General features: G+C 44.0%; 2 protein-coding genes across 8 annotated transcripts in view; one reads left to right on the forward strand and one right to left on the reverse strand.

Moving 5' to 3' along the window:
• Positions 1-26,275, reverse strand: part of LOC140529844 (carboxyl-terminal PDZ ligand of neuronal nitric oxide synthase protein-like) — a 381,739-nt gene that overhangs the window by 14,192 nt on the left and 341,272 nt on the right. For 4 of the 5 annotated variants that reach the window (XM_072648807.1, XM_072648806.1, XM_072648809.1 and 1 more), the window contains 2 exons: positions 17,226-17,391; positions 14,272-14,424 (listed from right to left, as the gene is read on the reverse strand). In XM_072648807.1, the coding sequence (XP_072504908.1) occupies positions 14,272-14,424; positions 17,226-17,391 (319 nt within the window). Of the gene's footprint in view, positions 1-1,138; positions 1,524-14,271; positions 14,425-17,225; positions 17,392-26,275 lie in introns of those variants that run through there. The other variant, XM_072648810.1, reaches the window with a different exon arrangement.
• SPATA46 (spermatogenesis associated 46) lies at positions 818-5,179 on the forward strand. 3 transcript variants are annotated; one of them, XM_072648812.1, is made up of 6 exons: positions 818-1,010; positions 1,519-1,756; positions 2,597-2,676; positions 3,760-3,873; positions 4,544-4,680; positions 4,774-5,179. In XM_072648812.1, the coding sequence occupies exons 1-6, from the start codon at positions 959-961 to the stop codon at positions 5,077-5,079; spliced, it is 927 nt and encodes a 308-aa protein (XP_072504913.1). In that variant the 5' UTR covers positions 818-958; the 3' UTR covers positions 5,080-5,179. The 3 variants fall into 3 exon arrangements, with proteins under 3 accessions (XP_072504913.1, XP_072504912.1, XP_072504914.1); XM_072648811.1 differs by having other exon boundaries at positions 4,544-5,179; XM_072648813.1 differs by lacking the exons at positions 818-1,010; positions 1,519-1,756 and having other exon boundaries at positions 2,559-2,676; positions 4,544-5,179.

Raw genomic sequence — 26,275 nt, forward strand, 5'->3', positions numbered from 1 at the left:
GGGCAAGCATATCTAATTCAAGGGAAGTACCTCAATACATCCAAAACCCAACAATCAGAAAAGATTTCTGAGTTATCATTTTGGATCATCTGGGCCTCTGCTCCTCTCTCATAGATCCGGGTCCTCTTGCACATGATAGATTTGTGTAGTATATCACCGTAGTCAACTTAGACCATGACATACTACCATTTGAAATTCAAGTTCTATCCAACAAGCAATCACTAAGCACCCACTTGGAGAAGAGTACTACACTAGACTCTGGGAAATCAAAGACAAACATTAAATTGTCCCTTAGTCTCTGATCTCAGGAAATTTATATTCTATGACAGGGGCAGGGGAAGAAATGGTTGCTCTCCCCACTGATAAAAAATGATCCTTTAAATAAAGCCCATTGTATATTATTTTCTAACGAGTTCATATGTGTCTTATTTCCACATTGAGAACATAAGTTCCTCCAGGGAAGGTCCTGTATCACACTTCTTGGTAACCACTTAGTAGGCATTCAAGTGTTTACTGAAATGCATTGATTCTGTGTGAACAATTGAGTTGACTGCACATTCCAGAATGTTCCAATGCTCTCAGGAAGAGGGTGGGCTGGAACATGAAGAAACTTCTTTCTAAGTTCCTTCTCACTCCCAGAAACCCAGGGATTGTTTTCAAAATCATACCTGAGTAAGTTAAACATTTGTGCTCTGACAGCCCTTCTGGAATATCCTGGTAGGAATTATTTTTTTCCCCCAAGACATGGCACAGATTGAATTCCCCTCCTCTCATGGTCTAAGTGGTACCAAGCCAAGAGTTTCCTTGACTACAACTACATAGATAATCTACAATCAAATTTCGGGGGGTGGGAGAGAAGGCAGGGTACAGCAACAGCATCTTCTCAGCTAAGACATCCATGGGCATTGGGATGAACCAAGGAAGAGAACGCAGAACCTCAATCTCCTAAGATACCCGAATGCCTGAGACCACAGCTCCCCAGAGGCACAGGGCTCCAGTGAATATTGGAGGCGAGGAATGGCTGAACCTGGGATCAGGCCTCCCTCCCCTGGCACTACCACACACAGCATGCACACACAGGGGCAGAGAAGGGGGCATTCTGTAGCATGCGTCACCGGTGGGGGAAAGGGTATCTTACCTGACCCAGACAGGGGCTCGGAAAGCAGGCAGGAAAGAAATGAGAAAGAAAGAAACATTGTATGAAGTGACCAGTAGAGGAAGGTGTCTATTACTGCCCCTGAGCCTCCAACACTGATATGCCAGGGGAATGCCTCAGGCCACAATGGGGTACTGTCAGGATTATAATGGTAATCTCAGAGATGACCAGCTAAGTAAACGACTGGCTTGTATCAGCTTTGCCTTTCAGCTCTTTCCCTATTATCTTTTAGAGTATTTTTAAAGCCCTAGGCTTGTTATTGGTATCAGTGGTGAAAACTGAATGGAAAAGGGGAAAATGAAATCCTAGGTGCTCCAGGCCTCATCAGTATCACTTATCGATATCTACCTATCATTTCCTAGTATGCAAACCACGGCATCCAAAAATGTTCCACCTGGAAGGAATGAGAGGTCATCGATTTCAAACCTTCCAATTGACAGATGAAGACAGTGAAGTCCAAAATGGGGGAATGACCTGTTCAAAGACACACTGTTATTTGGTGGCCAAGCGAGGGCTTGGACCTCGCCCCCAGCTCCGTTATTCCTTCCATTATACAATGATGCCTCGAATGACAGTGTTAAGAACATCCAAGTTTCCAAGGTAAGTCATGACTATTATTTCTACTACAGCTGCTTCTACCAAACAGGGGCATTTATTATATTACACACTCCTGCGGTCTCAGTGAAGGAATGGTATTAACATCATCTTTCTCTCACTAGCTCCCCATTGGATAGGCACCATGAAGAAATATAGAAAAGAAGACTAATTCCCCCTCTCTCCCCATAGCCAAGCCCACCCACTTTTTCACATGTCCCATACTCTACAACTTTGTCAGTCCCTTCTCAGTAGTGACCTTGACGCTTCCAAATGATATCTTCCCATCCTATATAATTTAGAACACTGCCACACATCCTAATGGAGGACCATGGTGACAAAGATAGCCTGGAACAGGGGGCTTAATTTTATTTTTTTTATGGGAAGGGAGGGGAGAGGGGAGGGAGGCGAGAGGGGAGGGAGGCAAGATGGGAATTAGTAAAGAAAAGCAGACTTTTAGGGTTGGGTGAGAGGGCATTGAAGAGATCAGAGAAAGAAGATAGGAGGGCATCAAGGTTCTACAGAGACAATGTCACCATGATTCTTATTCTTCCTTGAGTGGTACCCAGGACAGACATAAGGTATGTAAAAGTTATTTAGGAATGGTAGGATCAAGTGGAATAATAAGATTTTAGAGTTAGTTAAGGAAAGTGGAGGTGCAAGCCTTGCCTTGCCTAGCAACTGGTCCAGCTGTGCTGGCAAGTGGAATCATGTGACCTTCTTGTGATGTCAAATGATCTCAGAATGTTTATCGCCTGGACAACACAACTAGCATCTAAGGAGGAAGGGAAAACTATCTCCATAACTTACCAAGAGTCAGAACATGGAGAATTTCTCTCTCCTTAGCATTTCAGGACCACGGATCTCTTCCTCTGTCATGAATACTTTTCCTGACATTACATCCTCTCGAGCTACCAGTTTACCAGGTAAACTATGGGTGAAGCTGGGATTCAAGAATTTATCTTCTTTTGGAATATCTTATTAGCCCCACTGGATGATATATAGGACTAGAAACTGAAATTCAAAAATGTTCAATTATTTATTCTTCTAGATGGGTGGTGGGTAAGGATACTAGCCATCATGACAAGTACTAAGTGGATAATGTTGTTTTCACTTCTATAGCAGCAGTGACCAAAACATATCCTGTTCATTTTTCATGAATTTTTTTTACCCTGTTAGTCTGTACTGAATTCTGAGATGATATACGCATTTTCTTAGAATGTCTTACCATTCTAATCATCAAGGTATGCTCTGGTTTTGTTTAGATAAATCAGAGAAAAATCTACCCTTTGAGTTCACCACTGGGATTTTAATGTGAGAAAACTCATTGATATGGACAGAGAGGAATTAAGGTTTTGGCAAGCCAACCTTTGAAATACCCCTTTGGATAAATAAATACAAGGTCTACAAGACTGTAATCCAAGGTCAAAAACTGCTTTTTTTTTTCTTTTCTGGGAAACAAATGTAGATAAGCTTTCTACTTAAGCTTAATTAACTCCACTGGGTCAACAAGGTAGAACCCCCAGGACACATACATTAATCCTGATCTTGGGTCATCTTTTTAACTATGTGTGTGGTCTTTAGGTCAGGGCCTTATCCTTAACACTGTAGCAGGGGTCCTCCATGTCACAGTATGGAACCTGTGGTTGTAACTCTCCACGATAGATACTAAGCTTAGGAAAACCTCAAACCCACAACAGAGAGGGTCACATACATGACAAAATACAAGAAAGGGTAGACCAGGCAGAAGAACAAAGTTGTCTGCTTTACCCAGCCTGCTCTTTCCTGTATCTCAATGAAATGGTCCCATTCAGAAATCCCATAGAATGTCATTTAGAAAGGCCCTGCCTCCCTGCACTGCATGTTCATGGTGTCATTTCAGTCCCAGGAGGTCATCTGGCAAAGACGAGAACAAAGAGCCAAAGTAGAATCTCCCCCAGATCCTGTTGGAAGTCCCAGAAGGGCGACTCTTCACTTAGCTCACCAGAGTGTTTCCTTCTGTCACTCAGACATCTCAAAGACTCCTGTACCAGGTGAAGTGCCCAACCCTGCTCAAGTCTTGCCACCCCAGTACCAATGCAGTGCTCTTCGGCATGGGGTACATAACACAGTGTTCTCAGCAGGTGAGGTCTTCCCCAACTGTGTGTGTGTTCACGTAGATACACCTGTGTAGATGCATGTATCTGTAAACATTTACGGCTGTGAAATTGGAGTGAGGTGGCTATTCCTGAAAGGAATGGGTATTGAGAAGCTTTGTGACCACATGCCATGTTTTCCACTTGCATTTTTCTATCTAATCCTCTTTTCTTTAAATCACCACCCTTGAATCCCAGGGAGCAGGGCAAAGGGAAAAGGTCAAAGGGGAAGGAAAAATTAATTGGTTGTGAATGTAAACATTGCTAGTATAAATGCTGAATGTGGAATTTTATTCTGGGCTGCCTTTTGGGTGGTCTCTCTATGTCTGCCCTTAAGGGAGGGGTTATTTCCAGGGAAGGACTATCTCAGGAAGCAACAAGATTCAGCCAGGTCACGCCAAACTTTGAAGATCATTTGTCCAAGATTGTAATTATTTTGCCCCAGAGACTGAACTGCTGTAACTCACCTTAAAAAAGAAAGAAAGAAAGAAAAAAAAAACAGGTTGAATGCCCTGGGTTGCTCTCCCAACTCCACTGATGCTTCTCAGACATCCAATTCACTTCCTCTCTTGGGGACACCCAGCCCACAACTTTATCAAGCCCGGAGAGATTCTCCAAGCACTAGAGGCTTAGATTCAGTCTTTTCTTCCCTTAATAGACTGTGCCTTGGGGGACACGCCAAGCACTGAACAGCTGAGGCGGAATTGTACCATCTATCGGCCTTGGTTCTCCCCTTATAGCTACTTTGTGTGCACAGATAAAGAAAGTCATTTGGAGACCTACAGCTTCCCAGAGGTACAACGGGATGAGGGCAGGGAGGGTAGGGGGGACACTGGCCAGCCTGAGGACATGGCCGAGAGCATTTGCTCTTCCTCCTCCTCCTTGGAGAATGCCTGTCCCCGGGAAACCACCAAGAAACCCAGACCAGACTTGGATTCCAAGGACTACATCACATCCCAGGATATCCTGACAGCTTCCAAGTGGCACTCCGCCCAACAGAATGGCTACAAATGTGTGGCGTGCTGTCGCATGTACCCTACATTGCACTCCTTGAAAAGTCACATCAAAGGGGGGTTCAAGGAAGGCTTCAGCTGCAAGGTGTACTACAGAAAACTCAAAACTCTCTGGGGAAAGGAGCAGAAGGCACGGCCAGGAGACAGGGTATCCACTAACAGCTGCCAGACTTTCAAGTAGACTTATAGCAGCCCATTAGAACAGACAAAAGGAAAATATAGGGGGTTAAAAACTATGTTATGTCTAAAGAAGTGAGAATAAATCAAAGTATTAGTCATAAGCTTGTGCTGAGTCTGAGAGAGTGTCTAACCACATGCCCTGATGGTTAGCTGGGGAATAATACATTTGGGTTGATTTGGAACTGGTTGAAAGAGTAAGATTCCCAAAACAGTCATTAATATGTCAATGTCATTTTGGAAAGGGAGGTCTTTAGTGAAATGCCCTAGGGGTCTGGGATTCATCCAGGATTCAGCTTTTACTAGTTATTTAGATGGGTATAGACAGCACATGTATCAGATCTGCAGCGGATATAAAGCCAGGAACAATCGTTAACATATTAGATGACAGAATTGAGACCCAAAGTGATTTCATCACGTTAGGACAATGGACCACACTGAATCAGATGAAACTGAATAGTGGTAAGTGTCAAGTTCTACATTATGAATTTAAAAAATCAACTGTAAAAATACTCAATGCAAGTGGCATGGCTACAAACAGGTCTTATAAAAGAATGCCAAGGAGTTTTAGTTACTACAGGCTCAATAGGAGTCAATGGCATTTTATAGAAGTCAAAAAAGTTAATGCAGTCTTAAGCTGCAGGAAGAGACAACCTAATGAATGCCCAGAATGTGGGAGGTGGCCATGCAGTCGCCGTCTGCCTTGATCAGACATGCTTCTTCCATTCCGGTAATGGTGCTTCTATTTCCTAAGTGATCCACCTAATCTAATGGGGATTCTTGAAGGCTTCAAGTCTCTTCAGTAAGACCCCTACTTCTCACTCAGGCCTCTGTAGCGATCCCTTACTGTCACAGTACATACTCATTTTTTTTTTGTGTTTGGGGATCCTGGAGGTAAATGAGTGTCTTAGGACTGAATGCCATCTCCTTACAAAGGGGTAAGATCCTACAGATCTAGAAGATGGAATAATCAATTGGACTGTCTTGGTTTTGTTTTTTTTTCTTCCTTTTTTTTCGGTAAAGATTGGCCTCTCTTCATATCTTAAAGTATTTCTTAGAAAAGTGAATGAAGTGAGGACGGCTATGAGTTCCCTGCACTGGGAAAGAGAGAAAGCCAAGCAAAGGGGTGGGTTGGTGCTATTTCATCCCTTATGAAACCCACAAGAGACAAAATTCTCTACCCAATTTGGTCACAGTAGGGAAAAGGAGCATGGGGTGGACAGGCCATGGGGAGGTTTACAGGATACCTCTAATGTCTCCTGCAGTAGCTTCCCAACACATTATTTCCCCATGATCTGGAAGAGTTTGCCCCCTTTTAAATATAAAACTCACTTCCAAATGGCATTTGGTTTGCATCTCCTTTTCCCAGTCCCCATTGCTGATTTCCATCCTAAGACAGCAAGCAACCTCCTCCTCTAGAGCCAGGGCCTTCTTTGCAGGGACTGCTATGTCACAACTCTCTCTTTCCCAGGCAGGTTAGCCTAAGGCTGTCTTAACTGGACAGTGTCCTAGGATCCTAGATCATTTTACAGATGATGAAAGTGAGCATCAGGGAGATAAAGGCCACACAAAGGGTCAGTGGTGGGATTTGAACCCAAGTACCCTGACACCAGAGCCAGTATTCTTTCCACTGTTCCATGCTTCTCATGGGACTTTGTGTCAAAGGTCACCCAAGTTTTTCTTGACTATAAAAGTCAATGTGTATTATGTGTGTATGAAATTAGATGAACATGGGTACACAAACAGTGCCTAGAGCACCTGGGTCTGGAGTCAGGGAGACTTGAGCTCCAATCTAGCCTGAAACACACTAGCTGTGTGACCCTGGGCAAACTGCTCAATCTCTATTTGCCCCAGTTTCCCCATGGGTAAAATGGGGATAATAACAGCAGCTATACCCCAGGGTTTTTGTGAAGATCAAATGAGAGAGTTGTAAAGCACTTAGCACACAGTAGGTGCTATGTGAATGTTGCTATGATGGTATACAGGGGCGTGCTTGTACACATGCATATGTTCACATGTGTATATATACATATACACATATGTATGTGTGTATACATACACACACAAACATGGACCAATACTAGAAGTTTTTTTATTCTCTCTGACCAACCACCCTCCACAGATGGAGAAGGGCAAGACCTGGACAATCCCCCTTTCTCATATATCATCTGTTTTCTTGTGGTTTTCAAACAGGACTCTTTATATTCTGCTCCTGCCAAATCAAGTGACAGTGACAAGGGCTCAGCCTCAAATTTTATGAGTCTATTTTACAACTTGAATGTGAGGCATAGAACCTAGGCCTGGAGGTATGACTTACAGAAAGGACCATAGGGAAGAGCACTGGCACAGGAGTCAGAGGACGTGAATTTAAATCCTGCCCCAAACCCTATTACTTGTGATACTTAAGTCACTTAACTATCCAAGTGTGTGTGTCTTCTCCCTTGGGCTCAAGATCTATGAACCTATGAGCTAGCCCAGTGGTTCCCAAAGTGTGTGGTCTAGGTACCTCTGGGGTCAGAGTTATTTTCACAATAATAAAATGTCTTAACTTCTTATATGGTAAACATTGGTACATATAACTCACATAAACAAAAGTTCTTTGTGGGGGATCCTTAATAATTTTTAAGAGTGTAAAGGGATCCTCAGATCAAAAAGTTTTAGAACTGTGAAGCTAGCCCAGGGAGATACTATCATTGATTAGGAGATGCCTAGCAAGAGTACATTTCCTGACCCTAAGGATTAGCTGTAGGAACTTGAGAAAATCATTTTTATATCTGCTCTAAAATCAAAATGATTATTCACCTTTGTTGCTTCCTCTCTCTAACCCTTGTTAATTAAGTAATCTTACTTAATACAGTATTAAGTTAGTACAGGAATTAGTCACTTACCCTTTAGAAAGGTAAGTTTGAAGAAGACCCATTTTTCTCATCTGAGAAATGGGGAGAATAGTACTTATAGTATCATTGGGTTAGAGATATACAGTCACACAGAGAATAAGAGATCATCTAGTCTAGCCTTAGCTGTACAGGGATCTAGAACTGAAAAGGACCTTAGACATCTCATGCAAACTCCCTCATTTTATAGATACAGAAACTGATTTCCCAGAGAGGTCAAAAGACTTGCCCAAGGTCACACTGGTACTAAGTAGCATTTGCATCCAGGGTCTGCTCTGTTTCTTTAAATAGATTTTTTTTGACTGTTTCTATTTTTACTTCATTTAATATGGTGACTAATTTTGTGAGCCCCCTCATAGTTCTTTTTGGCAGCAGGCAGGATACAAATGACAAATAAATAGATGGGATGCCTCTCTTTCCTTTTGAAGCAGAAAGCCTAGTGGTTAATAAGGCCTACTCTATACTCATGCCTTCAGGAGAGACAAAGAGCAGACACAAGGTTTCCTACTTCACTGGCCTAAGTTTCAGCATAGTGGCCTTCAAGATAATTTGGTAACTTCTCATTGATGCAGTAAACAGTCCCTGCTTCCCAGATTGGATTATTATACCTTTAGCAAGAAAGCCCTATTGTGACTTGGTTGGGGTTTTTCTTCACCTCTCATTTGTTTTGGGGCCACTTTGGTAAAGGGGACCATCATCCTTTTTAGGTCGAGGCATGGTTATTTGGTCCATCTGTCTGCACACTTAGAATTGACCTGATGTCTGGACTTTTCTGCTGACCACACAAAGGTGAAATCAGTAGTAAAGCAGTCAGTGAGGACCTAGTTCTATGCAAATGCATTGAGTCTGCAGAATTCCTAGAATGATTTGAAATATTTCTTCTAAGCTAAGCCTGAGGACTTCTGGTATTTCTATGAGAACGTCATCGAAGTCTTTTTGGAAACTAAGCAGATGGTCTCTGCTATCCCAATTCCAAGGTAGATGGGGGAGGTATATAACAGTTTTTTTTTTTAAAAAATCATAGGGTAGTAACTTTAAACATCTTCCAGAACTTTCTGTGCATTAAAAGGGCAACCTTTATCTTTCTTTTTTTTTTTTAAATGTTGCTTGAGACATCAAGTTAAGTGTCAGTGATGGTGATGGCATCACTCACTGGTTTGATCTTTGTCAAGTCTGGCCACACTGGTGTTAGAGGCTATCTAGGCAGCTAGGTGCTTATACTCCCCAAATGAGAACCCTCTGACCATTACCCGCATTTCAGCTCTGCAAAATTTAGACTGTAAATGAGCTGCCATTAACCTGACAGCGAGAGGAAGTTTGATACATTGGCTGACCTTGAATTCAAGAACACCTGGGCTCACCCCCTGCCTCTGGAACATATCTGTATCTGAGTCCATGGGCAAGTCACTTTATTCATCAGTTGCCCCCAGACATCTGGCCCAGGAGTCAGGGGACCCTGCCCCAAATCCTACTACTTGTGACCCCTTGAGCCTATCACTTAAAGTGTCTTTCTCTTTCCCCTGGGCTCAAGATCTGTGATCCTATGAGTGAGCCCAGTGGTTTCCAGAGAAGCTAGTCCAGGGAACTCTGGGTCATCTGTAAGATCATCAGTTACCCCCAGGCAACTCCTTACAATGAGCTATGAATCCACAACCTTAAAAGGAGGCTCTGCACTGGAAGAAGCTTCTATTAATTAAATGGTAAATGGGGACTAAGTTCCCCCTCCCCACCAAAAATCCCCAGGCAAACCCCAAATACTTTAAAGTAATATATGGATGACAAATCAGAGCAGGAAGGAAGGGATCTTAGGTCATTTCAGCCAGTCTCCTCATTGTACAGGTCCTGAGAGAGGTGATTTACCTGAGGTCACACAGTGGGAGACAAAGGTGGGCTACGAAGCCTCCCACTACTGTGCCTATAAACAAATGGAAATAGGTGTTATTAGTTTCATTACCAGACTGGACCTATGGACTCAGAAAGCAGCCAAACCTTAAAAGAAAGTGTGCTGGTAGCAACTGGGAATATTCATTAAACCTAAAATATGATACCCTGTGATTATGTGGTATGATTGTGGTACTGCAGAAGGAGCACTGGAGTTAGAGTCAAAGGACCTGAGTTCAATTCTCTACTCTGCCATTGACTGATCTGTGGCCTTCAGAAAATCACTTGATCTCTCCTGGCTCCAGTTTCCTCATTCAAAACAAGGGGCCAGGACATCTAAAGTCACTTCCGGTTCTAATAATCCAATTTTGTAGACCTAGGAAATTCATTAGCATAGTCCACAACATCCCAGAATCTCTGAGAGGGGAGAGAAGTGTATAGGGAAAGGAGGAGTTTGCAAAAATACTTGTGTGTTGATTCCTTGGACTCTGCAAACTGATTGAGCTGAGCATCAGATGAGGGGACAGATTTCCTTCCCTCCCTATACCACCCCCATAGGAAATGAGTCACTCATCCCACATCTGCCTGACTTTCGGGGAGGAGGTTAAGAAGGAGGCAGGTAAAGTACAAAAGTAAGAAACAAGAAGAGACAACAGAAAGAGACTTTAGAAATGAGAAAGGTTTTATTTAGCAAAAGCCACTAGACCGGTGACAACATCCAGGGAGTAAGTGCACTTACATGGACAGAATAGTTTCCCAGAGAGTTGAGTCAATAGGGTTAATGAAACAACAGTTGTACAAAGGGAAGAAAGAGGAAAGGAGTGGGAGGGGAATAAACGAAACATCAGATCAACCCTCAGGAAAGCAAAATCAATAGATAAGGCCAGAGAGAAGTTTTACAGACAGTGCTGAGATTAGCAGAAATAGAGTTACACATTTACAATTCCAATGTACATTTGAGTGAGCAGAGGCTGCTTTTCCTTCCCTGGCCCCATGCGCAGCCCCCTGTGCAGCGAGTGAGTGGCCCACACTCCTAGGGGGTCTGGGAGTTCACAGCCTCTGATCATCCCTGATACAGGTGCTTTGCCCACACATAGCCGCCTCCGCCAACCCCCAGTCCATATCTCCTCCACAAAGTTGCAGAACTGAAGAGTGAAAAAGGAACAAGTTAGCAGAGTGAATAGCAGGAAAGGAGAGGGATCGGAGGGGAGAGGGGGAACTCCACTGGGATAATTGGTATAAGGTATTCCAGTTTGTTTCCATCTTCCCCAGCCAAGGGTCGAACAGCTGAGGCCACCTTGATGCTTTCTGGCTGCGCCCTCCCCAGCTCTGAATCCAAATACACTCCCGTTTGGACACACAGTGACTGCAACCCATTCTCAAACACGTGGGCGATCATGCAGCTCACGCTATGTAGGATACCAATACCCGAACAGTTGCCATAGGGAATATCTGGGGCTAGCCCAAGGGATGGGAGGAGAGAAAAAAAAAGCTGACCAGCAAAAGGAGTGGAAGTCCTCCCTAGGCCAAGAACAAGACTCTAAAGCTCATTTTCCTTCTAGAAACAAGCTCAGTCTCTCAGCCTTTCTTATTCTTCTCCTCATTGAAACAAAAGGTCCAGACTAGAAGAAAGAAATTTTTAGTCAGGCCACTATTTCCAAGATAAAACAAGTGTTCCCAATTGGGGTGTGTAGGGTGTAGCTGCCACCTGGAACCAAACTGATCCCAAATAGTTACCTAACAACACCAACTCTGGTTCTACCACTCAACCCAGTTTCAGATCAGTGGGATAACAGTTCTTTGTGGTCTTCCCAACTGGACCACCAGCAAATATTGGAAGTCAGAGAGCAAGCAAGGGATTGAAAGGGTCTTGATAATCAGAAAGACCTCTTCCAGTGGAGTGAGATTGGCTCTGAATTTAAAGCCCAGGGTTACATTCAGTATTAGACCTGCCTGGTTCCTCTACCACCTCTAATTTCCCCTACCCCCAACCTTTGTCTTTCTACATTCTCTTTGGTTTTGTCTTTGTCAGCCTATCTCTTGCCATAGTTGTCTTCTCCATATCAATTGGGCATCTTCTTGTTCCACTTTTTTATATATATATATGGATATATATATATTCTCTATGTATATACATCTCTATAGTGCATATGTTCATATCTACACATCTACATATATACACACATGTACACCTTCAGGGACCTAGGGTCATATAACAGGTTGCCTAAGGCCTGGCCTACCTAACGAATTCCTCTTACCCAACAGCACAGCCTTGTCCATTCTGCTACTGGCTTTACCTGTAGCTCCTGCTGGCCCACAGCAGGCCACCAGCATTGTCACATCCCCTCCCTCTATCTACAACGCTCTCTGGTGAGCAAAAACTTTGTTTCTTTTAAGCTGTCTGTTAACAATACAGTACACTTTAGGGCTTTGCAAACCAGATAGAGATGGACCAAACTAGGCTCAATTTCCTTGTCTGGGGTGCTCTTCCCTCTTCTGTTAACATGTAATTTTACCTAGGCCCAATTCAATGTATTTTTTAAAATACAAATAAGAATACTTCAGAGACAAGATTAATCCATTAGAATTATCTTAGAAGTACAATAAATGGGATAGAAGGGTATTCTCATAGAATATGGGGGCAGAGCCAACAGATGATGGAAATCTTGCTCTTGGGTTCTTTTCATACACAATTGGGCAATTGGGCAATCTTCAGGAGCACACATAAACATACAGACACACACAAACATTAACTATTTCCAATTAAATTGTATCTGGTACAGTAATCTCTGGATTTGATCAAGAAGAAATTGCAGCAGTTACATATTTTCCTAATTTACAAAGAAAACCTAAGGTTGAACATATGACTTGGGACTAAAACATACTTCCTAGTGACCAGCACCTTCAACAATCTTTGACCTCTAAGCCTGTAGCTTTGCTATCCAAGGATAGTTGACTCCCTTCAAATAAACTGATGAAATCCAATAAACCCCAGTTTTTCTTCAGGCATTTTCTAAATTCCCATTAAGAATAAACAGACTCTGTCTCCCTGGACAGAGAGAAGAATGGAAACTTTTTCTTAAGGCTCCTCTACTAGTCTTTTACCATATCCACATCTCTGAGGTGTTACATCGATCACTCAGTCATTTCAGACAGGTGTTCATATGAACGATGGTGATGAGACTAACAATTCCTGACTCAAGCGAGACAAGGCCCATTTGAGATTCCCATTGACCAAAACCCTTCCCAGCCACCAGCTGATGTCTATTTAACAAACTGAAAAAACCCTATAAAACAGCCTGGGGAGGGGAGGAGATAGGAAGAGAAGCTAAGGCCCCCTGAAACTCTGAGGACACAGCTTCTGTTAGCAGGGCCCTTAAGTGTCTGGGCCACTTTCCAGATATAATTTTGATGGGTATTGCCTTTTCCAGAGAGGGGAAAAGAGGAATCCCATACCCAAAGAAAGGACCAGTGTCCTATTTTTCCATGAGTCCTTCACCTCCCTGTGGGCTTCAAAGGATTACATAAACCAAGACAGCCCCTCCTGTAGGGAACATGCCACTTCATTGCTTTCACTGAAGGATAAAATTTCCTCTCTCCATTGCCAGCACACTCAGCCCTCATATGCCTAGCACTGGCTCACCTTTAATGAAGACAAAGCTAGGCACTGAGTGACAGGCTTGATCTAAGAGAGGTATCTAAGAAGATACTACCTCAGGTAGCATCCCTTTTCAACAAGGAGTGCAGAAAGAGAAGGGGAGGTTGTGACCTTATCAGCCCAGTCTATAGGATACAGAAGTCCTTCCTCCATAGGCCTGGCAGTTCTGGAGATGGCAAATCTCTAAAAGAATGTAATGGGCCCCAGAAAGCCAGCTCCATTTCTCATATCATCTGGAGAAGGAAGTAATAGTTTGACATTGGCTATTACACACTCTCCTTTTCTTTCCTACTCTCCAAAATGAAAACCCTAAAGCCTTTTGGGAAACCCCAAACTTCTCCAGCCCCAATCACCACCCCAATGAGCACAGAAAGATGTAGTCCAGGCTGGTGGTGCTCCCAGTCTCCCTCCAACTGCAGGCTGTGGAGACAGCTCCCAACCCATTGTCCCTGATGTCCTTCATCCCCAGAAGCCTGGCCACCACCGCCACCGCCTCCTACAGGCACCTACACTGCAATCTCATCATCCAGACCATCCCCCAGCTCCTGCCTCTGCAGGACATTCAGCAGGCGAGGAGGCTCCTCCTGGGACCATGAGTCACGCTCCTCACTCTCGTCCGTGTTAGACTCATATTCTGAGGCAATGCCTGACTCCCGGAACTTGATGAGCTCCAAGCTGCCCAGGAGAGGCTCTCCCCCCGACGGGGAGTCCCCGGGTGGCAGGAAACGGAAACACTCCAGCTTCACCAAACAGTCGCGCCTACCTAAGGGGCTGCCCACTGAGTGAGCGAAGTCGGCCGAGCTGGGGCCTAGCGGGGGCAGGTGGAGGTCCTCGGGCTTGGGAGTCGTAGGGTCGCAGAGCACAGGGAGGACACCAGAGCGAAAGGTGATCTCCAGCAAGCTGTCTTGGGAACCCACTGGGGAAGGAGAGAAGAAGGAGAGGAGACTGAAAGTTAAACAAGTTATAGGCCTGGAATGCTACCACGCACCTCTGGGCTGAGGCACTTTAAAACACTAAAAAGATCATCCCAGGAAAGAGTCATCCTGGGCAATGTGCTCCAATGAATAGCACAGGCTTTGAAATGGCAATACCTGGGTTTAAATTCTACCTGTGACAATCTTGGGCAAGTCACATTTTTCCTCTCTGAGTCTCAGTTTCCACAACTGTCAAAAGAGGGGGTTGGAGTCTATCTAAGAAGATACTTCCTCAGGTGGCATCCCTCCTCAACAAGGAGTGCAGAAAGAGGAGGGGAAGTTGTGACCTTATGGAATTAGCCCAGTCTATATGATAAAGAAGTTCTTCCCTCCATAGGCCTGGCAGTTCTGGAGATGGCAAACCTCTAAAAGAATGTAATGGGGCCCAGAAAGCCAGCTCCATTTTTCACATCACCTGGATGTGAAAGGTCCCTTCTAGCTCTAGACAGGATCTTAGGATCCATGAACCAAGTTCACCAGAATTGTGCTTCCTAATCCATATTATACTGATCTTAAAGAAAAAAAAGTTAAATCCTCTCCTTCTGGACACTTTACTGACTTTTAGTCTTAGTGCCAAGGCCATCGAGGACTCAAAGAGGGAAGTTTGGGGAGCCAGAGAAAAGGAGGAAGCTGGGAGGGAGAATTCCAACACAGAGATGAGGAGAAAGAGAAGAATCAGCTGATTTTTTTAGGCATAGAGGTGTAAAAAACTTGAATGATAAGAAGTTTTCTGGTAAGCATCAGGGCATGATAGAGTCAGGATGGCCTGGGCTCAGGTCCTGCGACTGACCAGGAGAAAGTCTCAAGCCCTCAGTGCCCCTTTGCAACACTCTTAGACTGTTAAGTTTCAGAAGAGTTACTGGAGGAAAATTTCACACTGGGAGTGCTCTACACCAATGAAACCAGAATTCCATCTCTCAAGGACTGTGGATTGGGGAACAGGGACATAAGCCATCCTCCCAACACCAGAAAGGCTTATGAAACAGCTCTCCCTCAATATAAATGGCTCATCAGTCAGCCCAAACCTCTTTGCTGAGCACAATCACGGATCAGAAAGTCACTAAGTTTGGGGGAAGGGGAAATGCATCCCGGGAGTCAGGAAATAGAATTTGGAAAATAGGCTGAGAATAACTCTAATGTGTATTTAATCAGGCCTGTCATGGGTTAATTCCTGGGCTACATGTGAGCCAGTGGCTAAGGTGGTCTAGACTATAGAAATACCACTGTCTCTTTTAAATTTGAAAATGAGAAGCAGTAGAAAGTGTCCTCCGTAGCTTCAGGCATACTAGGGGCACTTGGCAATGAATGGTTAGGCACTAGCAGCCCCAAAGTGCTATATTGGGCACTATCCCAGCTTCTTCCCCTGTCCCCTTCCCCCTTTTGATTGGAAGGCAGATGGAGGCCTTGAAATGAGGCTTCTGGTGAGAAAAGTCAGTGGATTCAAAAACCTTCATTAATGTCCAGTACAAACTCATGGGTGTGTATGAATTAAAAGAATGTCAGGTCTCTAGCAAGTAAATCCAAATGACCCAGAGAAGAGACCCTGGAGCAGACGTAATGGAACTTAATCCAGTTTATACCCAGACAAGGCTAAAGAGATCAAACCCTAACAGAGGAAGTGGAGACATGCTCCTCATATGATCAATCTTCTGTGAGCAACTGGAAAGAGAGAAAGCAGGGAATAAGCATTTATTAAGTCTTCTCTGTGCCAGGCACTGTGCTAGGTGCTTTGCAAATATAATCTCATTTGGTCCCTTCAACAACTTCAGGAAGGTAGGTGTTATTCCTATCTCCATTTTTCAGGAGAGGAAACTGTCCCCATTTTTAGAAATGAGGAAACTGGGGCTAAGAGGTTTTTAAATAACTTGCCCAGGGTCACACAGTGAGCGTCTGAGGCAGGATTTGAAATCTTGCTAACTCCAAGTCCAGCATTCTCTTCAATATATAATCTAATAAAACATCTGGATTCTAACCCCTACTTTATTGATCACTGGCCATGAGATCCTGGGTATGTGACTTGACTTCTCTCAAACTCAAGGCTTGTAAGGATCAAAGGAGAGAAAATATAAGTGAACTCAGAGTTTCTTCTCACAACAACCTTGAGAAGGAGGTGAGAAAACTGAGACCCAGTAATACCAACAGTGGGAAAGCTAGATGGTTCAGTGGACAGAGAAGTGGGCTGGGATTAGGAAGAGTAATCTTCATGAGTTCAAATCCAGACTCAGAAACTCACCAGCTGTCTGGCCTTGGGAAAGTCACTTAACATGCTTCAGTTCATCTATAAAATGAGCTAGAGAAGGAAATGGCAAACCACTCCAATATCTTTGACAAGGAAAACCCCAAGTAGGGTCACAGTTGGACGTGACTGAAATGACTGAACAACAAATACTGATAATAAGAGTTGGATAAGAAATCTGAGGCCAAATCTCCTGACCATAAGTCTACAACTCGATTGTGGTGCCTTCCTAGACTCTTAGCCTACTCTCAGACTTTGCCTTGTGGCAAAGCCAGCACATAAGCAATCCATCGTGGGGATGCTGGCTCTCACTGCACATCTCTCCTGGCACCCAGGAGGCATTTCACAAGTACCAGGTGGGTCCATGGGGCTGTTGGTTGTTTATTTAGAAAGTAGGGTTGGATCGTGGGACTGCTTCATTCCCTGCCTTTCTCAGGTCTTCTTCAGACCCTGGGCTGGTAAGTGGAGGCAGAGGGTGGACCAAGGAGCAGCAGAAAGATCACTTACTGGCATCATGTCCTGACAATTTGAGCTCAAGCTCCTGCACTTGTTTGACCAGCAGGGAGATGTGTTGAAGCATGTCCTTGTTCTGTAGCAGGAGCTGGTGAACTCGAGCCTGGGCCTCCAGTCGAGCTGCGGCCTCTGCAGCCAACTGGTCCTTCAGCAAGTGAACCTATGTGGTAGGCACAGAGAGGGAGGGCAGAGAGAAAGACAAGACAGCTTGTGAGTCAATCAGTGGGCAGCAGTCCTGGCCCATTAACTCAATCCCAAGAAAATACCTGCCCTCCATATTAACTTGTAAGCTTCTAGAAGGTCAGGATTGTTTCATGTCTGTCTTTGTATCTCCACGACCTAGTGTACCTGGTACATGGTAGACACTCAGGAAATACCTGATCACTGATTAAATGTGAGAGGACTTCCCAATCCCAGGGGAATTGGGCTTGGAATCACCCTCCCCAGGGAAATATACAAATGGCTAGAGTTACATGGCCTCTCATATACCACTCTGCACCTCATGGGCAAGGTCTGAAATGACTTAGGGCCTTTCTCCAAGGAGCCTTTCCACCCCACTCTCCCAACTGCCTTAGATCACAGCAATTTTTCTGCTTTGATCTCCCAAAGACTTAGTATGTTTCCCTAATACAGTGCTTAGATGATTGCTTTGTTTTGAAAGTTATATCTATCTCTCCAACAGGTAAAAAGCCCCCTGAGGGCAGGGACCAAAGACAGTGTGTAACCTGGTTGTCCTACACATGACAGAGAATTAAATATTTATCTCTTGATTTATAGGCAAAGGGCTCTTCCCATGATGCTGGGGCTAATAAAGTAGAGAGGATTCAGGGGAATGGACACTATGTCATAATAAAAGGCATCACAGGAACGTTCCTCATGTTTAGCCTGAAGAAGCGAGGGCCCTGCAGGGAAAGAGGGAGCATGAGAACTATCTTTCTGTATTAGAAGGGCTATCTTGTGAAACAGGGATTAGATTTATTCTGCTTGGGTCGAGAGGGCAGAACTGATATGAGTTTCAATATAAGGCACATTTAGGTTCAATGGTAAAGGGGACCCTTCCTAACAATTAGGGAACATCCAAAGGTAGGGTGGGTAGCCTAGAGGGTGGTGTGTGAGATTTCACTCCCATGGGACTGGGGTCTTTAAGCTGAACCTGGCTGACTCCTGTCCAGGATATCATAGGAGGAGCACCTTTAGCTGGGTACCTTCCCAGCCAGAGAGGTTCATCATGCTAGGCAACAGTCGCAGAATTCAGGTGGGGTCTGGGTATTTTGTCTAGGTGCTTTGTGGATATGTGATTGGCTGGGTAGAGCTAACAAACATGGCAGGCTTTATGATGGGAGGGGGAGAGACTTCTGTTCCTCATCAGGAAGGCAGGAAGGATCTCATGAGGTCCTGAAGGAGAAGAACGAGTCTCCTTGATGCCTTTGAAAGTTGAGGGTAAGAGGAGAAAGGAAGACTTTTGTAGGTAGAGGTGAAAATGGTATGAATGAAGATGTGGAGTCAATGCTGGGAAACTGAATGAAGGAAGCAGTCCAAAAGTCAGTTTGAATAGAAGGAATGATTGTCCTTGTGGAGAAAGGCAAATGGTGAATGGAGTAGAAACAGAAAAGGCAGCTCGTTAAAGAGGAGAAATATGAAAATATGGTGGAAACAAAGAGAGGTATAACAGCTTCCCAGAGCAATACAAGAGTTCAAGAAGTAGATGCCCAGGACTGCTCTAGAGGGGTTTAAACTATGTGGTGTTCAGAAAGGTTAGTGTGGTATTATAGTGTCATTGATTTTGAACTGGTAGGGACTTCAGATGTGCCATTTTATAGATGAAGGAGAAGAGAGGTTAAGCCACTTGCCTAGGACCACACAGCCAGTAATTCTCCGAGGTGGGATTCAAATCCAGGTTTTCCTTATTCCAAATGCAGAGCTCTATCAATTACTAATAGCTGGGATCCACCGATCAAATCATGAGAGAAGTGGTGCCAGGTCTTACAGTGAGGAAAGAGGGGAGTCAAATCCCAGGCTGACACAGAGAAATGCTTGTTAACTGATATCGACTGTGTGATTCTGGGGAAGTCCCTTAATGTCTCAATGCCTCAGGCAGATCTAAGACTTTAAGTTAGAGATACGTTGTTGTTCAGTTGTTTAGGTTATGTCTAACTCTTCATGACCCTCTTTTGGGGTTTTCTTGGCAAAGATACTGGAGTGGTTTGCCATTTCCTTCTCTAGCTCATTTCAAAGACAAGGAAACTGAGGAAAACAGGGTTAAGTGACTTGCCCAGAGTCACACAGCTAGTAAGAATCTGAGGCTGGATTTGAACTCAGGAAGATGAATCTTCCTGACTTCAGGCCCAGCACTCTAGCCACTTTGTCAGCTGCCCCAAATTAGAGATAGATTGCCTGTCTGCTTTCAGTCTCCACACTGAGCTTGGGAAGAAATCGTAGGGCAGGACCAAACGGCATAACTGTGTTATTTTTATGTTTGCCTCCTTCATAGTCCACCCATCCTGTGGCCTGGCTTTCCCCAAGGCTTTGGGTACCTACTATGAGCATCCAGAGTACTGTCTCAATGCATGGCTGCTCCTCTCCCTGCTCACACTCTCAGCTCCCCTGATGAGAATCACTAATGATTCAGGTTCCACTTTCCAGCTCCAGAGGCCAGCCTACCCCATCCTTGCAGCAGAAAGGCGGTGGCAGGAATCTCATGCTACCCTTGCCTTCTGTCCCTCCCTCCTGGCATTTCTAATAAATTGCACTGATATCAGCCAAGACACCTGCTTCACTTTTAAGGATTAACTGCAACCCTATTAGTTCAGGGGAAAAGATGATGAGGGTTGCAATAAGCTATGGCAAAAAAAACAAAAAACAAACACTGGCCCTTTGGCCTCCATAAATTGAATCATGGAGTGAAATCTTAAATGGGATTGGATAGGGGTGGGGTAAGGAAGAGAAGGTCAGGAGACCTATTCATCCTGGGGAATGGGAGAGTCTGGGACAGCGGGAAGAGAAGTGGATTTACTTGGGTTCAGAACCTGACTCAGATCCTTACCAACCTGAGTCTCAATTTGCTCATCTGTATAATGAGAGAGTTGAACCAGATCACCTCTAGGTACTGGCCAAGGCTGTTTCCTCTTGCCCCAAGGGAAGAAAACTGACTTGTAGCTCCAATGCCCTTTTTTCCCTCCATAAATTTGGTGTCTAATTCTGGGTATGGCCATGGTCCAGTCATGTCAAGTGAGTATAACCATGGCAATGACATACAAGTTTTCCATCTTCACACAAGCCCAATCCAGCAGGAATTTGGAAGAAAAAATGAAAAAGTACAGAAACACAGAAAGTCTTGGCTCTTGACTTTAACTTCTCAGGATCAGATGATTTTTTAATATCTCTCTTAGAGAGATGGCTGGGTGGTACAGTGGTTAGAGTCCTATGCCTGCATCAGGAAGACCTGAGTTTCAATCCAACCTCAAATACTTAGTGTTTGTCCCTAGGCAAATCACATACTGTCTGTGTGACCAGAGACACTTACTAGCTGTGTGACTTTAGACAAATCACTTGACTCTGTTTGCCTCAGTTTCTTCAGCTGTAAAATGAGCTGGAGAAGAAGAGGGCAATCCATTCTAGTATCTTTGCCAAGAAAACTCCAAATGAGGTTACAAAGAATCAGACATGTCACTTAACCTCTATCTGTCTCAGTTTCCTTACCTGTAAAATGGGGATAACAGCACCTATGTCCCAGGGTTGTTGTAAGGATCCAGAGCTTAGTACAGGATCTGACACATCTTGTGCAATTAATAAATCCTCTCTCCCTCCCTTTCTTTCTCTGACTTTTTATAATCTTTCTGTGAAACTTTCTTTTTATTATCCCAGTTAGATCAAATGTTCACATAGACCAGACCTTTGGTAGAGCCTTCATACTGGTCTGATCAGCCACAGTAAGATACATTCTATCTGGACTCCAAACAGCGATGTCACTTTGGTCCTTTTCCAGAACAAAGGACAATAACCAACCAACCATTGCACTTTCTAGATTGTGACATCCTTGTGGGGAAGGGGCTGTCTTTAGCCTGTTTTTGTATCCCCAGGGTTTAGAACAGTGCCTGGCACATAGTAGGTACTTAATAAATGTTGACTGAATTGTGTACTTGTCCTTTCCTCTATTTAACTGTAATCTCATTGTGGGCAAGACCATATCACCTTTCTTTCCTTTTTGTGGGGAAAGGGGAGAAGAATTTGGACTCATGATTTCATCACTTTAAAGGAGTCCTGGTTTGAAAATTCCCTCCAATAAGGCAGGTAAGTCTATCTGGAACTTGTTGGCACAATCTGTAATTTTAGAGAGTGGCCTGCGGGCACTGAGGAGTCAGGGAACTTGTCCAAGGTCAGAGGCAGGCTTTGATTCAAGGTCTTCTGGACTTTGAGGCTGACCCACAATCCACCAGACCACTCTGATTCTCCCCCTCCCTCTAGGGAGCAGGCACTTTATAGATGACTGGTAAATTGAATGGCAGAGCAATAAGTGATGGGGCATTTTCACATTTCATGAGCATGAAAGCCAACACTCAACCCAAAGACCCAGAGCTAACAAGCCCAGCCCTCTATGCAGCTGTCAAAAGTGGCCAGGCACAGAGCCTGACATTACTGTGGTGCACACCTCCCATATGGGGAGAAAAAACTGGGGTACAGAATCGTTTAGATTTCTTAAAAAGCCAAAAAGGTCTAACAATGCTCTGGCTGTGCAAGCTAAGGTTTAGTAATTGGGTACTAGACTGGGAAATCAAGAGGGTTGGGTTTTGTTAGGCTTCATCCCTAATCTATTATCCTTTTTGGCATTTTGCTCAGTCTTCCCTTGTTACAGTTTCCTCATCTATAAAATGGACGAATCATCCCAGCACCTTCCTCCTTATCTCATGTGGATGTTCAAAGAATCATGGATGTGGAAGGGACCTCACAGGCCCTCTAATCCTACTCACTCATTCTCTTTTAAATAATTGAGGAAACTAAGGCACAGTGAGGTTGAGTCCTTGAGAACAAACAGGTAGTATGTGCAACAGGTGAGATTTGAACTTGGGTCCTCTGACCTCAGGAAGGTAAGCACCTTCACAACATGACTAGATTAATGTCCAACCTTCTGTATGATATGGAAAAACTTGCCTCTCTTCTCTGGTCCTTTCTCCTCAAGTATAAGGGGAAAGCTTCCTAATAATTACACCTGTCCAAAATAAAATTGGTTTCCTTGGGAGAGAGTAGGTTCCCCTTCCCTGGAGATTATTAAGCAACGACTGGATGACCACTTGTTAAGGAAGTTAAAGAAAGAATTTCTATTTATAGATCATAGATTTAGACCTAGAAATGACCTCAAAGACCCTCAAGTTCAACCCCCTCATAACAGATAAGGAAACTGAGGCACATAGTAAGCATGTGCCCAAGGCAAGATTTGAACCCAGGCATTCTGGATTCCAAGTCTGGTGCTCTATCCACCATATCTATGGTCTCTTCACCATCTATCTGTGTTGCCTTGAGATTCAGACTGGACCAGATACCCTCTGAGGTTCCTTCAAACTCTAAGATTTCATCAAATTTCATAAAATTCTGTGATTTTATGACTCATCCAAAATCATAGAATAAGTTTCTGGGTGAGTCAGGAGTTGAACGGTAATTCTTGTACTCTGGGTTCTGTTTTCTCCCTATAAGAGGGCAATGCTCAAAGTCACCCTTCCCCCTTTCCTTGCCCTCCAAGAAACCCCCATCCCCAAAGGAAATAGAGACAAACAATCCACTCACTGTTGAGCCTACTTGCCTTGACTCCAGCTCCTCCATCACAAGTGGGGGCCGAGCCAGGCTGGTGTTCGGGAATGACAGGCACATGGAAATGGCAGTGGAGGGAACCAGAGCAATTCACCCCGCTCTCCCCCCGCTCCCCTAAACACACACGCAAACACATAAGCAAAGGCATCAGCCGCTAGCAGACGAGTGCACTACCGCTAAGTCATGCAGAAGGCAGGGGCCACGGGGATGGGGGAGTGGGAATGAGGCTGCTGGAAAAAGCTACTGCTTGCCATGGAACTAAGGAACCTGCAAGAACTCAGTGGAGGGGTTCAGCCTTGAGCATGGCCACTCTAAATCTAGCAATGGCCCTCCCTGTCACAAAGCATCAATAACTCGTATACTTGTTTCTAAACAAGTAATAGGACAGGAGAATGTTTTAGTAAGGAATACTGAGTTTCAGTAGCATTCTTTTCATGTTCTACATGAGAAACTGGCAATCTTGGGACCAAACGTGGCCTACTTAACCAGGGCCAATAGCCTGTGGTGTTCAGACTAGTGCTGAAGTGGTATGGAGTCAATCTGTGGTCACACTGGTAGTGGCTCTGGTTCAAGGCCTAGCCATGTCCTTATCCCTGTCCCCAGAATTTCTAGAAGCAGGAAGCTGTGGCAGCCAAGGAATTCTCATGCTGGGTCACAAGAGTGGGCAGAAGGATTTAGAGAAAGTGTTCTTTATTTACATTGAGATCCAACCCAGAAATGACTGTAAGAAGTGGTTGAACACATCCTTAACCCACAAACATAGCCCCAGGCCAATATAGGAGGGACCTGGGAGGATCAAATTAGACTCCTAGATTTATACTCTGAAGCAAGGGTAGGGAAATAAAAATGTCCATTGAGCTCCCCTTCTCTCCTACCTCCCTACTCTGTTCATCCCTCACTCCTAGTCCAGACCCAGACAGGCCTATGTGGGCATTACGGTATATAAGGCAGTATGTGTTACTGACTGCTTTTAAGATCTGTGTTTATTGTGTCTCATCCTAATCCCAAGATCCCACAGGACTGGCCTGTCTATGAGATACAAAGGAGGGTGATGGACCTCCCATGATAAAAAGGAGAAAGAGCTCCATTTAAAAATGTTGAGGTCAGAGTTTCGGCCTTTAGAAATCTGGAGAAAGTTAATACCTTAACACAATGAGATAGAAACCTTGAAATTTGGCAGCAAATGAGTGCACCTAAAAAACTAACCTAATATGAATGCCTAGCACTGAAGACTGAAATCAGTTCCACTCATGAAGATATCCCAATCATACTGCATTTCAGCTGTCTTGAATTAATGGCTAAATAATTCTCTCCCTCTTCTCTCTCCTCTCTCTGGGTGGCAGTTGGCCAAGATATGAACACTCTAACAAATAGAAAGTTTTCACTCAATTATTTCAAGTAGGAAATGAAAATAAATGAGATACAGGTAAAACCCTTGGCATGCCTTGAAGTGTTATGTAAGTGCCAGGTTGTTAACCAGAAGCCTGCTTAGCCCTGGTTCTACAGAGCAGGTGAGCTGACAGTGACTCCATAGGCGCAAAGATTGCTATGCCATTCTTAGGCAGAAAACAAAGGTATTCTTGCCTCCTGGGACACCTGATATCTTTTGGGTGTTCATTCCTCTCCTGTACCAGAGATTCAAACAGGTCCTCGCTGGGATCTGTGCTGATCAGAAAGGTCATCTCAGAGACCAAGCCAAGCAAACCCAACTCTGGGGAGTAAGATCGATGGAAAAATCTGGGGCTGGGAGAGCTCAGGAGGGGCAGGTCAAACTGTCTGCTGTTTTCCTCCGTCAGGTACTAAGATTGACAAGTTAAGGCTGTCATTGATGCAACTGGATCCATGAAATGAAAAAAAAAAAGCATCCAGTGGATCTGATCCTGATTGCTGGTGCTCATGACAAGCTACAAGTCATGCTGTGTGGCTAGTTGGGTACTCAGGGAATATTTCTCTCATTTTGGCTGAGATTCTGTAGATAATTTCTTTTTGGCATTTAGTGGTGAATTCAAATTCAAATGCTTCTCCCATAATATTCACCATGAATATTCATCAGGTCCTTTCTTAGATAAAGAATAATTACTTGATGATTGAAATGCTGAAAGGGAAAAAAGAACACTAGTGGGGAGAATTGATTCACATTCAATGTGAAACTTTAAAATGCAGCAAGAATGGCCCAACAGACCACTAGAAGGTTCTTAGACTTTGTCCACAAGAGAAAGATGAAGCTCCAAAGGCTAAAACTCAACATTGGGGTTGGCCAACTAACTCATCCATTTGACCAAGGATTTATTTTTTCAAATCCAGGGGTTCATTAAGGAAATACTCTCTCTGGTACTAGAAACAACATAAATCCTCTCCTCCTGCTCCAAACATCCCCTACAGCTGTGTACCCTTAAGCCCTCACCCCGCTGGAGGGTTGGGGGCATCAACTGAGGGGGCAGTGCAAATAGGACTTTGTTATAACAAGGCTTTCCAGGAACCTAGATGGCATCTAAGAGAAACCTAAATCATAACGAGCCTCATGCTGTGACCAGTGGTGTTATAACTGAAGTCCCAAGTTATCTCAATACTAGATACAGGGTATGAAGAACTGGGTCAGACAGTATTACTGTCCAAGAAACTACCTACACCCTATGGTAGGGAGAAAAAAATTGCAAATAGTTCCATCAATAGCCTCCAAAAGTTCTTTCCCTTCTCCCCAGCTGGGAGGAAAGAAGGAATGAGAATGTCTACCCCATAAAAATGACGAAAATTCTCTTTTCAATAACACTTCAAAACTTACATATTCTTTGATTTTACAAAGAACCCTAAGCACAGCCTACAAACAGTGCCCAGCATGGCCTACTTTGTCTTCTCCTTTTCCCCAGGCATCAGCTCTCCTTCTCAACCTGAATTATGACTTTAAGATGAATTTTTATTTTAAGATACAGATCTTTAGAAGGGAACTAAATTTTAAATTCCACTTCCAACAGTTTCTGACAGGAGGTTCTGTATTATTTCTCTGACCACTTGTGACAATAGTTGAGGCTCTCATAATTTGCTTGGATTCTGAGCAAGGCCGTCAGGATACGAAATGAAAGAATTCCCTGCCAAGCAGAAGCAAGTCACCTTCCTTTCTGTCTTCCCAAACAGTGGACAAACTCTAAGAGTCTGGAGGTAATTGTACTTTTTTTTTTTTCTGCTTTTATCTTGGGTCAAAAAATGTAAACAAATCATATGATGATAGTTGCTAGAGGGCAAAT

This window comes from Notamacropus eugenii, chromosome 2 (assembly GCF_028372415.1).
Source record: "Notamacropus eugenii isolate mMacEug1 chromosome 2, mMacEug1.pri_v2, whole genome shotgun sequence".
In the NCBI taxonomy this organism is placed as follows: domain Eukaryota; kingdom Metazoa; phylum Chordata; class Mammalia; order Diprotodontia; family Macropodidae; genus Notamacropus; species Notamacropus eugenii.

Bases quoted from the DNA above. Each gene is read 5' to 3' on its own strand.
- SPATA46 (XM_072648811.1), top strand. From the start codon at position 959: ATGCCTGAGACCACAGCTCCCCAGAGGCACAGGGCTCCAGTGAATATT. The intron at 1,011-1,518 runs GCGAGGAATGGC...ATCATTTCCTAG, and splicing joins GGCTCCAGTGAATATTGGAG to TATGCAAACCACGGCATCCA. The intron at 1,757-2,596 runs GTAAGTCATGAC...CTCTCTCCTTAG, and splicing joins AGAACATCCAAGTTTCCAAG to CATTTCAGGACCACGGATCT.